The sequence below is a fragment of the Maylandia zebra genome, linkage group LG4, assembly GCF_041146795.1.
Source record: "Maylandia zebra isolate NMK-2024a linkage group LG4, Mzebra_GT3a, whole genome shotgun sequence".
In the NCBI taxonomy this organism is placed as follows: Eukaryota; Metazoa; Chordata; class Actinopteri; order Cichliformes; family Cichlidae; genus Maylandia; species Maylandia zebra.
In genome coordinates, this window is record NC_135170.1 from 4,381,649 (window position 1) to 4,396,538 (window position 14,890).

General features: G+C 42.8%; 1 protein-coding gene across 6 annotated transcripts in view; it reads left to right on the plus strand.

Annotated features, from left to right (window-relative positions):
- caskin1 (CASK interacting protein 1) overlaps positions 1 to 14,890 on the plus strand; it is a 126,801-nt gene that overhangs the window by 98,866 nt on the left and 13,045 nt on the right. For 3 of the 6 annotated variants that reach the window (XM_024802140.2, XM_024802141.2, XM_024802144.2), the window contains 7 exons: positions 2,548 to 2,652; positions 3,462 to 3,580; positions 9,182 to 9,263; positions 9,806 to 9,915; positions 12,320 to 12,430; positions 14,003 to 14,104; positions 14,287 to 14,425. In XM_024802140.2, coding sequence (XP_024657908.2) covers positions 2,548 to 2,652; positions 3,462 to 3,580; positions 9,182 to 9,263; positions 9,806 to 9,915; positions 12,320 to 12,430; positions 14,003 to 14,104; positions 14,287 to 14,425 — 768 coding nt within the window. The remainder of the gene's footprint in view (positions 1 to 2,547; positions 2,653 to 3,461; positions 3,581 to 9,181; positions 9,264 to 9,805; positions 9,916 to 12,319; positions 12,431 to 14,002; positions 14,105 to 14,286; positions 14,426 to 14,890) is intronic. The other 3 variants (XM_024802142.2, XM_024802145.2, XM_024802143.2) reach the window with 2 other exon arrangements.

Below are 14,890 nucleotides of genomic sequence, written 5' to 3' on the forward strand. Positions count from 1 at the left end.
GGGCAAGAACTCTGAGGTTGACCCTATATTTAGGCAAAACAGTCATTGATGGGACTGATGTAAATATGTGTCAGTTAGAAGGACTGTTATCTTCATCCCTTGAAATGCCAGTACTCTCAGTGCGTAGGGTTAGAGTTAGGCTTAAATTACTGATTCATTTTGCAGAAAACTATTTTACGTTATTTGGTTGTATTCAGACCTTTTCAGTAAAAACAGCCCAACAGATGAGCAGAAGACAGACAAGCAGTCGATGCTGTTAAAGTGGTGCAACTGAACAGCAGCGCCACATTTTTAAAAAATGCTTTCAGCGTCTTTGCTAATAAGAGAAGTTAGGTGTCAGATAGGCTGGGTAGGCTCCTCATTTTGTGACAAACCTCTGTTCTCCTGAGTTGGTTTGTGCTTTAGTTGTCTTGATTTGTAGTTTTTGGTTTTTACAGTTCTTTCCCCCCGTTTCCGTTTCCTTTTGTTCTTCCCTCCTTCCCTGAATTTCACCATCGTCCCAGCCACCAGGGCAGCCCTGCTCCTTATCCCGACACGCTCCACTCGAAGCCCTCTCCTGAACAAGCCAGAGTGTTTTCTGTTCTGTCCTCGTCCTGCGTGCCGTTTCACGTCTGTTCATTTTACCATCACTTTTACCCACCTTGTTCACTTACTGTCACTGGATGTGAGTGTGTGTTTGTGTGTGAGTGAGTTGGTGAATTATTTCAATAAACTCTTAGGTCTGTACATGTGTTGAAGGGTTTGGAGAGTTAGAAATTGTTATGATTGAAAGAAACATACAGTAAAGGTGTTTTTCTTTTCATATTGGGAGGAGTTTTAGTTTGACAGCTTTGTGTTTGTAATACTTTTGGCGTTTCTCTTTACCAAACGGGGACATTTTCTAGCTATTCAGTGAGAAACTGCTTCCTGAATAATACAAATTTTATCTTCTTTGATTGTTGAACATGAGATATTAGGGGGGAGAAAAAAAGACTATGTAAAAGTTGGCAACTTACAAGGTATAAAATGTCAAGTGTTGCATAAAAGACCCAAATACATTGCTAGAAAATGTCCCCGTCAGTGCTGTGCAGGTAAGTTTTTCACTGATTGTAAACGGCTCTGTGAATGGGAGACCATTCTGTTACCTCGAGGAAAACGAGTCCTTCCTTTCTTCATCACAACTATGTCAGCTCAGCATGTTTTCTCTGAGCCTCGATGGTTCAAAGACGGCACATTTCACAAGCAGCTGGAATATCGGGCTCTATGAAAGGATGTGGAAACAGACTGGTCAATAACGTTCCCAAGGTCACTCTGAGGGATGCAAAATGTCCACAAGGAGCATCGCAGCTCAGTTTCTCTGCAGCACTGTTGGTCACACATGTAAACCATTATCCAGCCCTTATTAAGATGGTTATAATGGTTTATTTATAATACTCTCCAAATGCACTACAGCAGCCCCATTCTGAAAAGCCCAACATATATAATCACATATTTTTGGATGCATTATATATGTATGTGTATGTACATTATGGCATATATGTGTATATACACAGATTTTCATGTTATGGATTTATTTATGTACTATTGGTATATAAATGTTTTCATATATCTATATATATATGCTGTGTTTTTTTCTGTGTGTGAGAGAGAGAATGTGTGTAAGTTTGAAACCTTTCCTTTATTGCTCCTCTCTCCTACTGGACTTACTTCCTGTCTTTTTCAAGAATTACTTTAGAGTTAACTTAATTAACTCCACTTTATCCTTGCTGTTCTGAGAATAGGACGAATATGAATATGAACATACTCCAGACGACAGTGTAAATTTATCCATTGCAACTTTTTTTATGGATCAAGGCAGGTTGTGATTCAAGATGCTGTCGTCTGAAGCGATTTAGGACTAACATGAGAAAATGTGAGGCCACTGAGAGGCGTTAAGCCTAATCTGGGAACCTCAGTAATCTGCAAACGTCAGCCGTTACCACGGCCTGCACTTGGTTTAAAGTATATTTAAGGAGCAGATATAATCTCATGTATTTTATACAAACTTATGCATATAATATATATAAATATATATCATATGAACTTGTTACATAGTACAGTACACATACGTAGCATTGATAGCTGCAGTATTAAGTGCAGACCTGTGTGCTAACCTCATATTAAATCCACTCTGAGGTCAAATTTGAATGCTAAATATCACAAACATATAAAAAGAAAGAGCAGACGTAAGCCCTGCAGTATTATTGTGAACATGTGGACAGTTACTGTTAGTCCCACTTGTTCTGTGGACCTTGTAATTGAATACAAAGCTACCATACGTTGACTCATGACACATGGTGTTAGCAGCTACCTATGAAATGGGAACATTTAGCAGCAAAATAGACAATTATTAGTGTTTTTATAAAATAAAAGTGTAATGCATGGCTGCATAAATAAGCACAGTGCTGATTGCTATAGTTCTGTTCCACAGAAAAATGAAGTATTACTGCGTTAAGTGGCAGAACAACACCAGTTTCCTCGGTCACTTTAGAGTCAGTTAGCGGCTAACAGTGGTATTCTGTGTTGAAGGTTGTCGCGGCTCAGAGGCAAGTCCTCAAAGTTCTCCTACCCCGTCCAGCGGGCCCCATGGAGGCTCCAATGAAGAGATCTGGGTACTGCGCAAGCCTGTGGCAGGTAACTAAGCCGCGCTGCGCTGAGCCCTCAATCCCTGAAACCTGAAGGTCTGACCAGGGGTCAAACAGTATCTGACGCCATTCAGAAAAACTTTTCATACCCAGCGCTGCCATTTCTAAGTGCCTACAGTAGTACAAATGTCTGGAAGACAGAAACCACTCATCTGTTTGTTTGAACCACAAGATGATGTGGTTTGAAGGCTTTCAGGTACTCTTTGACCTGCTCCTGACAGTCTCCCATCTCCTGCTTATCCTTCCATCCGAAGCTTAGCTGAAGTCAGCGGCCTTATGTGTAGGACTGCAGCCATCTGCATCGGTCTACAGTCTTTGTGCGTGCGTGTCTTTCCAACTGCTTGTGTGGGGACATCAAGAAAGCTAAAAAATCTGAGAGAAAACCCAAGAGAAAAGATGGTGTGTGCGCGCACGTGTGTGTGCAACATGTATGAAAGTGTCTTTATTCCACTTTTCTGTTCGTCACTCAATCGTCCGTCACCCTGTCTGTCCGTCCTGTGCATCCAACCACATGCTGCCCAGTGCATTTCAATGGAGAGTCACACCTCTTACCACACTGCTTTGGATATCAGCTAAACCACTCAATGCGTGTGTTTGTGTGTGTGTGTCTGTGTGTGTGTGACTGTATGCATCCATCTTGTTGCATGTTTGCATTCGTATGAACAAAATCTATACGTGTTGTTTGGGCGGTTGCATGCGTGTGTGAATGTATGTGTATGTCGTCTGTGTGTGTGTGTGTGTGTGTGTGTGTGTGTGTGTGTGTGTGTGTGTGTGTGTGTGTGTGTGTGTGTGTTCCAGGTGGAGATCGCAGCAGCGTCGGTAGTTCCGGCAGTGTAACCAGTGTGAGGTCATCAGGCAGTGGGCAGAGTGCTGGCAGCGCTGCACACATCCTCCACGCACAGGCTGAGGGGGTTAAGGTACCCTACACACACACACACACACACACACACACACACACACACACACACACACACACACACACACACGCAAACACTTGACTAAACCTAACGGATGATCTTAAACAAGTAGTGAAATTTTCTGAGGTATTATGAAATGGTCCTTTAGGCTGCATTCACACTGCAGGCGAAAGCGCATCAAATCCGACTTTTCTGACCCTGTGCGACCATCTATCCCATCATGGTGACAGTGTGAACGGCTCAAATCCGATATTTTCAAATCCGACCTGGGTCACTTTCGTATGTGGTACTGAATCCGATACATATCTGATGTTTCAGAAAGCGACTGCTGTTTGATGGTCATGTCGCATTAAATCCATCTTTTACGTCACTGACACGAGACAGACGCCAATTATCAGCGCCCGAGAAGACATCGCGAACGCTTCCTGGCCATCCTGTGTAGATGTTGGGAAGAGAGCGTTGGAGAAACGTGAACATTTTATTTGTACTGTATAATCTGCAGATTCTGACAGAAACCTGCAGCTGTCCTTTGAAGCAGCGCTCCTCTAAAACAGCAATAATGATCGTTATTAGGTTATTTACATTATTATGTAAAAAACAAAATAACTTTATAACTTAAAGCAAAATTAGGAAACGTAAAGTCCGAAGTCTTTATATTAAGGCCATCAGTCAAACAATACTGTTGCTCTGGGTGTAAACAGAGCGCGTTGTGTGTGACGTCTTCTTTTGTGCATGCGGGCACTTTGAGCGTTCACACTAGAGCGCGTTTGCTGTCGCATTTTATCTGTAGTGTGAACGAGCAGACGAAAAAATCGGATTTGATAAAAAAATCGGAGTTGAGCATCAAGACCTGCAGAGTGAACGTAGCCGTAGTTTGTAAAACGTAACAAGCTGGGAGTTAAAAGCTGAAATTGAAATATTTGTGGCTGTGCAATAAATTGTAACATCTCATGACTGGTTACTTGGCTACTGGAGGTCAAAAATGACAACTGAACAGGCTTTGGGGGCTTGTGTTTATTTAATTTAAAAAAACTATTTTATAAAAGTATAATGTAGCCAGTGTGACAATATCCATTGGTTTTGACTATAGTTTAGGTTTTAAGTTCAAAGTTAGTAGAGTGCTAAGTTATTAGGTAATGCTAGCAAGTTTCGAGACTTTCATTTATGTGGGTTTCCTTAGTGCTAAGGCAACGGGCTAATAATGGTTCAGTCACACTAAAGTTAAAACTGCGGCCTCTGCAACTGGGAAAAATCTGCGCTTGCTTCGTGATTGCATTGTAGTTACAGCAATTAGTTGGTGGCTGCAAATCTCTCAAGTCCCGCCCAGTACTTTCATTGTTCAGGTCGCCTGGGAAATGTGTCTCCAAATAACTGCAGTCCAACTGATTGCACTTACACGTATATTACGCCACCCAACACGTTCCTATATTACGAGTTTGGAAAAATGAGGAAACATGAGAACTGTTTGGAATCAATCTACACATGCACGTTTATTTTACTTAAATCGCTTTGGAAAACACTAACTAAGGTTAAGGTAAGGTTATGGTTAGGATTAGGGATTAGGGTCAGGGCTGGAATACACGGCTGGAACGTGTGTTACCGCAGGAGCGTCATCCTATTCGATTTCATGCTCAATCCGGCGCGTAGCATAGGAGCGTGGGTGGTCACCTTTCCAATGGAACGCCTCGGGATGTGAGAAATCGTCGGTATATTACGCGTCGGGAGTAAGAACGGGCTTCACTTCCAGGTACTCCAAAGGTTTGCAAACCTTTGTAAAGGAATAACATTTTGCCAACACCTTTCATCAATCTGAGTCTAAACCTGGTTTGCAGCTGGTTGTTTTCTGGTTATATTGCTATATAAAAGCATCTCATTTTGTAGATACCACCACCCTGCACCATCCAAACTTGACACCAGTTTTACACTGAAAGCAGACTGACTCCACCTAATTGCTGTTTTATCGCCATCTTGATGAACCAGAGTCACTTCACAGTAACTGACTGTGTGGTTGCAGACCTGCTCCACATCTTCAGAGGGATGTTGTTTCAAATACAACAACATCTCAAGTTCACTGGTTCCAGTGATTTTTCTGTGCCATGGTCTCGAACCACAGTTTATCCTAGTGTGACTGTAGTATAAAATACTAGTAAACACTAGGAAACCTGCAGCAAACACTTCAGGGATTGGCTCTACCACCATGTACATCATCATTGATGAAGGCTTACATGATGATACTAATCCTGCTTTTAGAAGATCTATTATAGTGTATCTACTGTACATTATAAAACGCTGTGAGGTGACGTTTGTTGTGATTTGGCGCTACATAAATAGAATAGAATTGAATTGAATAGAAGATATAACCTTTGTTCCTTATGAATGTTTATTTATTCCAAGTCTTACCAATGAGTGGACAACATCAAAGTCATTTTTATTTCTTCTTGTCTTTAAAATGAAGGTACAGGGCTGTTGTTTGAAGCTACAGTTCAGGACGTCACATGTAAATAGTTTGTAGGCAAACAGATGAGTGGATAACTGTGCTTTGACTTTTTTATGCTATGCCTTTATGCATTATTCTTTTTAATATTTTCCTATTTGTTATAGATAAGATGTAACATTAAAAAAACATCTGTAAAAGTAAAGTATACCACGACGTTAAAGATTGAAGTAGTGGCACAGAGATATGCCACATGGACATTATATCCCACATTTTTCTCTCATAAAAAGATTATGCAGATGGATGTCAGTTATTTGAACGCACTACAGTAATAGAACCACACAGCAGATTTGTGTAGCTCAGACTCGGTGAAAGCCTCTGTTCTCTCTGCATCTCGTTTCTCTTTCGTTGGAAGTCCAATTTTTATTGCAGTGCTGCAGGTTTCAGGAGGATGTTTTACTGTGATTAATGCGGTGGCAGTCGGCATACATCATGTCAAGGTTTTTTTCCCAAAAGACAGCCTTTTCTCCAGAGATCAATTCTAACTGAGATGATGTAGGTACTGAATCTATAAAAGGCAGAAACAGCACCCAAGCAACTGACTTTTTTCTCACTGAGGATATGATATTCAGCAAAGGTGTGACTGTCCCCTGAAGGCAACAGTAGATAATTTAGAATGAGTATATGAGCATGAAATGGACACTTATCATCAGATATCATGATTTCAGGAAACCAAACCCTTTAAACGCATGTTTTATCCAGGATGGATGGCCTGTGGAGTAACATTTATTAGAAGCGATACCACATTTTTCTTTAACAAATGAAAAGTAGAATTCATTATTCCTGAAATATACTCACATGTACTTTAGTTTTGCTGCTACAGCCTCATTTGTTCTGGTGTAATGTGTAGCCTGTGGTGACTATTGTAACAGTAGTGAGTTTATTCCCTGCCTTTATATATAACCTTTCCATACTACTGCCATTGTTATGTTTTAATATGCCTCAGATAAATTCAATTTGGCCTCCGTGTTGGCACAGGGAAGCCAACACATGGTTTTATATCTATAATAAAAAAGAAAAGAAGCTCTGACTGAATTTTCCACCATGTTTCCAGCTGTGTGGTTCATGACAAAAAATTTTTTCACCTAATAGTTATCTTAAGAGCTTAAAAATGAAGGATTTCTTACTGCGATGCATCAACTTTAGTATGTTTAGAACAAAGAATATATGATAATGTGAAATGTTATTACCTTTCGCTTGATCTGAACATGTCTTTCATTAGAACATTAAAAAACTGGTTTGACCAACTATGTATCCATGCAAGCTGTGGCAAGATATGCACAGTTTTCTAATTTATAGTCTTTACTTTCTATATGATGCTAATTCTGACAGTAAAGTCTTGCTAATGAAGAGTGCCATGTTTGAGATCGTACACTGTGGTTTGCTAAGTGTACAGAGGAGCAAGGTGTTCGACAGAAGGGGGTTAAGTTATCAGAAAGTTAGCAGTAGTTAATCGAAGGGACTACTACGCAACTCCTAGCTCAACGTAGTGATACGGTAATGTTAGCTAAATGATATTTAGCTTAAGTAGCTAATATCAGCGGGCCAAGGCTAACTGGGTCATGGCTGGTAGACAAAATTAAAACTTGGCTGCAGCTTCTATGTTGGAAAACTGAAGCCAATTAAGTGTCTTAAACTTTCTACCGAAAGGCCACCAGATGGCGATAGCTATGGTCACAAAAAGACATCCAGTCCAACAGACGTCTGTGGGAAAACAGCCAAACAGGCAGATGAAGTGTGGCAATGAAGCTATTCTTGCCCTATTGTACTTCTGTTCATGTGGACGTAGCGTTTTCAGAGGGAGAAATGTTTCGTCATTCATCCAAGTCTTCAGTCTCAGCTGACTCCAGGTTTCCCCAATCACCTAAAGAAAGCTCCAGCTGATCCAGGAGGGAAGGACAACCGCTGCCCAAGCGAAAACCCGTAGTGATCCCGTACGTGTCAGGAGTATCGGAGCAGTTGAGACGCATTTTTTCTAAACACCAGGTCTCTGTGGCTTTTGAACCCCAAAACACGCTGCGCCAAAAAACTGGTCCAACCCAAGGATCGGGTCCCCCGACACAAACAGAGTAACATAGTGTACGCTGTTCAGTGCAGGAGGATTGTCAGGATTTATACATCGGGGAAACCAAACAACCTCTGGCAAAGCGGATGGCACAACACAGAAGAGCTACCTCGTCGACGCTGCAGTCTATTTACACGTTTTCATCTGAAAACGCTCCGCGTCCACGCTAACGTTTTCAGACGTTTTCACAGAGTTGTGCGTCCACATTGAAACGACTGAAAACACTTACGTTCCAGTCCTGAGCATGCGTGAAACGCAAGAAGATTCAACCTGCCTCATTTCTGTCTGCTGCTTATTTACTTTCCGGCTTTTTGAAACGTCGCGGCAAACTGTCGAGGAAAAGCTTTTTTTAAATGGACTAACAATGAGGTGGAGTTGCGAGTCTGTGAGTAACACAAATTACAAAGTTGCAAAAGCGAGTGAGAATGAAAGAATTTAAAGAAAAGCTCTCTGAATCATGTACAAACTGTTATTAATCTTTAATAGGGCTGTCAAACTTCAGAGCTGCAAAATGCCCTCCGCTATCTTAGTTTAATTGGTCACATGACTGCATCACGTGACTAAAATGCGTCATCGTTTTCGAAAAGGCTCCGGGTTCGCTGTCCACACTGCGACGCGAAAACGGCGTTTTCAAACGTATGCGCTTTGGAGAGCGTTTTCAAAATGCTGCGTTATCCTTGAACGAAAACGCCGTCTCAGTGTGGACGGGAGGCCAAAACTGAGAGAAAAAGATGCGTTTTCAAAGGAAAACGTATTAGTGTGGACGTAGCCTAAGACTGGGCAAACCTGCAGTCAGCTGAGACTGAAGACTTGGATGAGTGACGAAACATTTCTCCCTCTGAAAACGTCCAGATGAACAGAATCAACCTTTGGGATGATTGAGCATGCATCGAGATGAAAATATGCTGTATTTTCAGCATGTTGGAAAAAAATGAATGCCACGTCAGGGCAGTAAAAAGAAAGTCGTTAGAAGTTGGTGCTCCTGTGTATGAAAGTGTGGTCTCATAAATGTGCTGTGTTTGTGTGGACTTGTTTTTTCCAGCTTTTAGCCACCGTCTTGTCTCAGTCTGCCAAAGCGAAGGAGCATCTGATGGAGCAATCCAAGTCTGTGGATCAGCCTCCAGGTAGGCCAGGCAGGTGACCAGAAAAGAAAGAAGGCTTTCTCCGTTTCCTCTTGTTGCTTATTACTAATCTCACCGCCAAGTATTTTAGGCATACTGTAATATTTGATAACACAAACCGAAGCACAAGCAGCAGGAAGCTGGTGAGAGAAAGAAGAGCCAATCCTTTCTAATAAAGAGGAGAAGAGCAGAACCAGGGAGCAAGAGAGTGGGATGAGTCTTAATCCACAGGTCTTTTAGAAAATGTCATCATTTGCTTTCACACACAAAAAGATCTTGGCTTGTTTGGTAGACAGATGGCCAAGGCAGGGGATGTAGGAGGGAGTGTAGAAGGGTGTGATTGGTTAAAAAAAAGGTTTGCTGTATGTTGGGAACCAGGAATTCTGTTGGTTGAGCATCAAAACAATGAAGACGACCGATCGCAAGGCAGTTAAAGGAGGAGATTCGAGGTCAGATAGCAAGCGATAAACTCACCTGTTGATCGATCCAAGTATGCAAGCATAGGACGACAATTTGTGACTGGCCAACAATATTTCTCCTCACAGGCTCTGCCAGCTCCTCTCGGACGTCGAGCCAATCAGGCTGTCCACTCCACGAAGCGCCGCCTTATGATGCCACGGCAACCAGGAAGGGGGAGGGTCCATGCGAGGGGAAGGTAGGACAGTCCCAAATCCCTACAGATTCCGCCTTTCATGCAAACACATACAGGCAGTCACCACCATCAGCATCTAACTGCAGGATGATAAGAACGTAGCTTCTCAGTCACCACAACCACAACACTCGCTCTCACACTTGTACACACACACACACACACACACACACACACACACACACACACCAGGATGTCCCATCGGTTTCTCTCGCAGCTGGCTTCGTCCGTGCTGCGAGTTTTCGGATGCAGCCACGACACGGTGAGTGTGAGAGTGGATCCTGTATGAACGTGAACGAGGAATCGTGTGTGCGTGTGAGAAAATCCTGCATTTCTGTTATCTTTTACCTGCTGGCCATTGTTATTCGCCCCTTTTAGTTGCAGCTTCTCTTCTTCCATTGCTGTATTTTTCTTACTTTGCTGGAAAAACATCTGATAGTGCACCTGAGGGAAGGACATCCTAGTTAGATATTGGCGGGTGTGTGTTGTGTGTGTGTGCTGGCAGGGGCCCAGCAGTGTGCATAACGTGGGTGGACTTAGCACTAAAAGTGTGAAATCTGAGCTTGCACCATGTGCAATAAATTGTCATTTACTGTACAGTGTATGTGTGCATGTTTGCCCATGTGTTTGACTTCACGTGTCATTGTACAATCGTTTCATGTTCAAAACAAAACCAAAAACAAAACAGTGAGCATATTTAAATAGCAGGTGATCATGGTGGTAGTGTGCATCGCTTGCCTGCAGTATATGTGTGCACACACTAGCATGTAAGCCATGTTCTACTGACCATCTGTTAGATAGAGTCCCGATTCCTCTGCACCCAGCTTCACAATACTTCCCTAGACGGGTAACGTGGAAGAACGATGGGAAGAACGATGGGAAGAACGATGGGAAGAACGCCGGTGGTTCTTGAGGGACTTTGAGGAAGCAGGAGGGACACGGGGAAAGAGAGAAAGAGCCTGAAAGAATGGAGAAAAACAAGAGTGACAGGAGGGATGTGGGAGTTTAAAGAAAAGCAGCGTGTGAGTGGGAAGAAGTCAAGCAGTGGTTTTCCAGTTAGGCCGATTGCTTTTCCATCTGCTGTCACACAGCAGGACACTACTTTAACCATACTCCATCATAATAAAGGTCTGGGTCATAATGAAGGTCACCAAGCAACAAATTTACCTGGGACTGCATTTTTATTCCTTCGACGCTCACCCCATATATTGATACGGTGTTCAGTCTTGATTGGGTCTAGTTTATAAAAGCCAACACATGAGCCTCGTGAGAAATAGGACAGATAGAGGGCACACATATCATAACACCATATAAACAAACTTTTCATTTCTGAATGTTGGACTTATCGAGGCAGAAAACTGTATCCTGTAGTTGTCCTACATGATCAATATCAAATCACCTGGAATATTCACACCACACAACAGCATTGATAACCTGTCCCACATTGTCCAACTTTTATTGCTACACATTTAATCAAACTTAATGAAGTTCTTTAAAGCCAGTAACTAATTGGTTTCTTAAAATCTGTATAAAGTATCAAAATCACTTAGAATTTTTTTTAGTTATTTCAAAAACAATAACACTTGCTTACTCCAGTAGCAATCGTAAGAAGTCAAAGATTAGCTTAAAGTTACGTTTAACAGTAAGAGGCCTGTCTTTGACCCTGTGGTATTGTTGGACTGTAAAACAGGAGGGAAATATTTGCTAGTCTGACTGTTGTTTAGCATGCTAAGCTACATCCCAGACCCAGGATTTCCAGGCCTCAGTGGCTTCCCACTTTTCATGTCGCATCCTGGTTAGCTAACATCTGCCGGTCTAACAGACGCCAATCACAGATAAAACATGGACAGAAAGCTGAACTGATGATGTGAATTTTTAAGGTTTTGAGTTAACATGCAATCAGTCAGAAAATCGGGGTTAGAAGTGTGAAAGTATCTGAAAAGGGGAAGTGTGCAAAAGCGAATGTGTATGCTTCTAATTAAGAGCAGCGTTTTCTGGCGTTGCCTTTTTTGCAGCACTGTGCAAAACAAACAGTAGACACTATGTGTTTTCTCTGCTTTCCAGCTGTAAAGTGTAAGATACAGATTAGCCTGTTGTTGCTAATCTGACCTTCTGTAGTAGCCGAGATTCTGTCGACTGGACGTTTTCCCTTCCTAACCTTAGCCTGGTTTTCACTGCAGGACCAAGGGAGGCTGTCCAGGGCTATTTCAGTAGCCAGCCAGCTTATAATACCGCTGAATCATCCATTAATGTGTAAGAATTAGCTTAGGACCACCCTAAAGATGACAAGACATGGTCATTAAAATGTAGCCCCTCTTTTGCCCTACTTGGCCCTGCTGAGAAAAAAAAATGGCTGTCGAAGAAACACATGGAGCCAGTGACCGCATGCCCCCTGTCTTCTCTCCCGTAGAGCTCAGAGGCCGTTGTCCAATGGCTGAGCGACTTTCAGCTGCAGGTCTACGCTCCAAACTTCCTGGGCGCTGGGTATGACTTGCCCACCATTAGCCGAATGACCCCGGAGGTAAGGCAACTAAACCCTGACCCTGACTCCCAGAGAGGTCGCAGGCACCTCCAAGGACCACAATGAGAACAAGTCTGCACGACTTTGATTTGTGTTGTCCTTGATGTTTTCAATATGCATGTAAATAATTTATTTTACAAAACAAAATCGCAAGTGAGCACAATTAAACCACTCAACCAACCACCTGCCTTTTCCTGCCTCGTGCCTCACCTGCCTACGTTCACTTTCCTCCCCCCTCGATCATGTATTGCCTTCCCCCTCTGACTCCAGAAAAGGTTTAAATGTGTGAACCCCTTCGCGTACTGTTGAATCTCTGGGCTCTCACCAGCCCCACAGTATTAAAACCTTTGCCATCGGCTCAAGTCTGAAGAAAGGTCATAAAATGGCCATGAAGATAATGAGACACGAGTCATCTTGCTGTTCGTATCCCTATTTTTGCAAAATGTTAAACAGAAAATAACCAGTACAAGACGACTGTATGTTACTGCGTACTGTGGCTCTTGGTACACCCTAGTGGTCACTTAATGCAAGTTGTGTGTCGTACTTAATGTGTGGACCTTTAAAAGTAGTTCCTTTTTACTCAGAAGAGAATGTCAAATAAAGAGTTGCAGTATGGGGAAATTATTATGTAATGTTTTTGTGTTTAAATATTGTCTTCAGAATTCTGCCTAAATATGAATTAAAAATAAGCTCTGGTTTAAATGTTAGCATCAAGATCTTAAAACAAAGTCCATAAAAGACAAAAATCCTCCTGTGATGATACCTATAGTATTTTTACGTGTTTGTTGTTTCCATTTTAAGCTGCCGGTTGAACGCAGAGAAATTTAACACATTCAAAAACCAACTCAGTGAACTTGTGTTCGACTTTGTGACCCTTCACCTCACCTCCAACACTGCTCCTGCTGCTGCTAGCTTTGAGGAACAATCCTGGCCCTGCCACACTTAAAAACAAATAATTTATAGCATTCATAAATTACTTGTGTATATATGCACACTTTGTGCACGCTGAAGGGACTCAGATTAGCGATGGCTTAAAGGGCTTTTCTCATCAGAGATGTGTCACTGAGCGGAGGCCTCGTCTCCTGGTTCGTCCCACAAAATGATTTATGCAGCCAAGTGTACGTGGCGGCTGTTGTGTAAAAGTGTGTTCTCGGGTGTCCTAACAACTTCCAGTGAGTTGCACTGAAGTCAATGTAGCACTTGTGCCGTGCAGCGCTCTGTGATATTTCTGTCTTCTTTATATCAAAGTGCGGTCATGTCTGCGTACCAGATTCAGCCTGTTTTTTTCATTTTGGCCGCCTCCTTTCACTGCAGACATTTGCTTTTGTTTGCCATGCTTTTCTTATGGGTTTGACACATCCGCGCTCTTCTCCCTTTAGCCGACAGAAGCCTTCATCAGATATCACGCCATCTCTTGTGTTGCAAATTTTCTTCTGAGTGTGTGTGTGTGGAAGACAGAGAGAGAACGACAGAGAGTGATGGGCACTTGGGGAGATTTTCTTGTACTTTGTGGAATAAAAATGCCTGAACATATACTTACAGCTTCTTACTTACATGTTTGTGTGTGTGTAGGATCTGACCGCTATTGGAATAACTAAACCAGGTCACAGAAAGAAGATAACATCAGAGATTAACAAGCTAAGTGTTACAGAGTGGCTGCCTGAGCATAAACCTGTGAGTACACGCACACACAGACTTTTTAAACCAGTCAAATAGATGCTTGTATGTCATTGCTATGCCAAAACTTTGATTGGTTGATCATGACACGAAGTGTCCTGTGGGCTAATATTCTGAGCTACCATGGGAAGCTACAAGCTACTGCCTGCTCAGCGCTCTTATTTCTGGCATTCTTACAGGCTAGCCTAGGAGAATGGCTATCTTCTGTTGGTCTAAGCCAGTACCACCAGATGTTAGTGCAGAACGGTTACGAGAACATCGACTTCATCACGGACATCACTTGGGAAGACCTGCAGGAAATAGGCATCACCAAACTGGGTACGACAAACAAACAATGCAGTGCTTGTTTTGTTTTTCCACTGTGAAACTGTCATGCGCCGTGGTGCGCGGGCACGAAAGGATCCAGGCGCAGACTCCGAGCTAACAAAAAGACACTTTATTAAAACAACGAAAGGCGACCCGGGGAAAGTAGAGAGCAAAACAGAAACTAAAAATCCGGGGAAACAATGACACGAGGAAGCCGGGATCGGGACGGCGGGGGGGATAGAACGGAACCGTGGGAGCTCGGGAGGGAAGTGTGGCAGTCCGTGGGGGCAGGAAGTCCGTGGAATGGCGAGTGGGCCAGGTGAGCGCCGCGAGATCCAGTTGAGCCGGAGGACAGGCAGGTAGCAGACGCCGAGTAGAAATCACTGTGGGGATGACTACGGACTGGCGTGGAGCATCCGTCAGCGCCGGATTAAGTGGATCTCCGTGTAATCACCGGGATGGAGAGCAGGTGTGCTA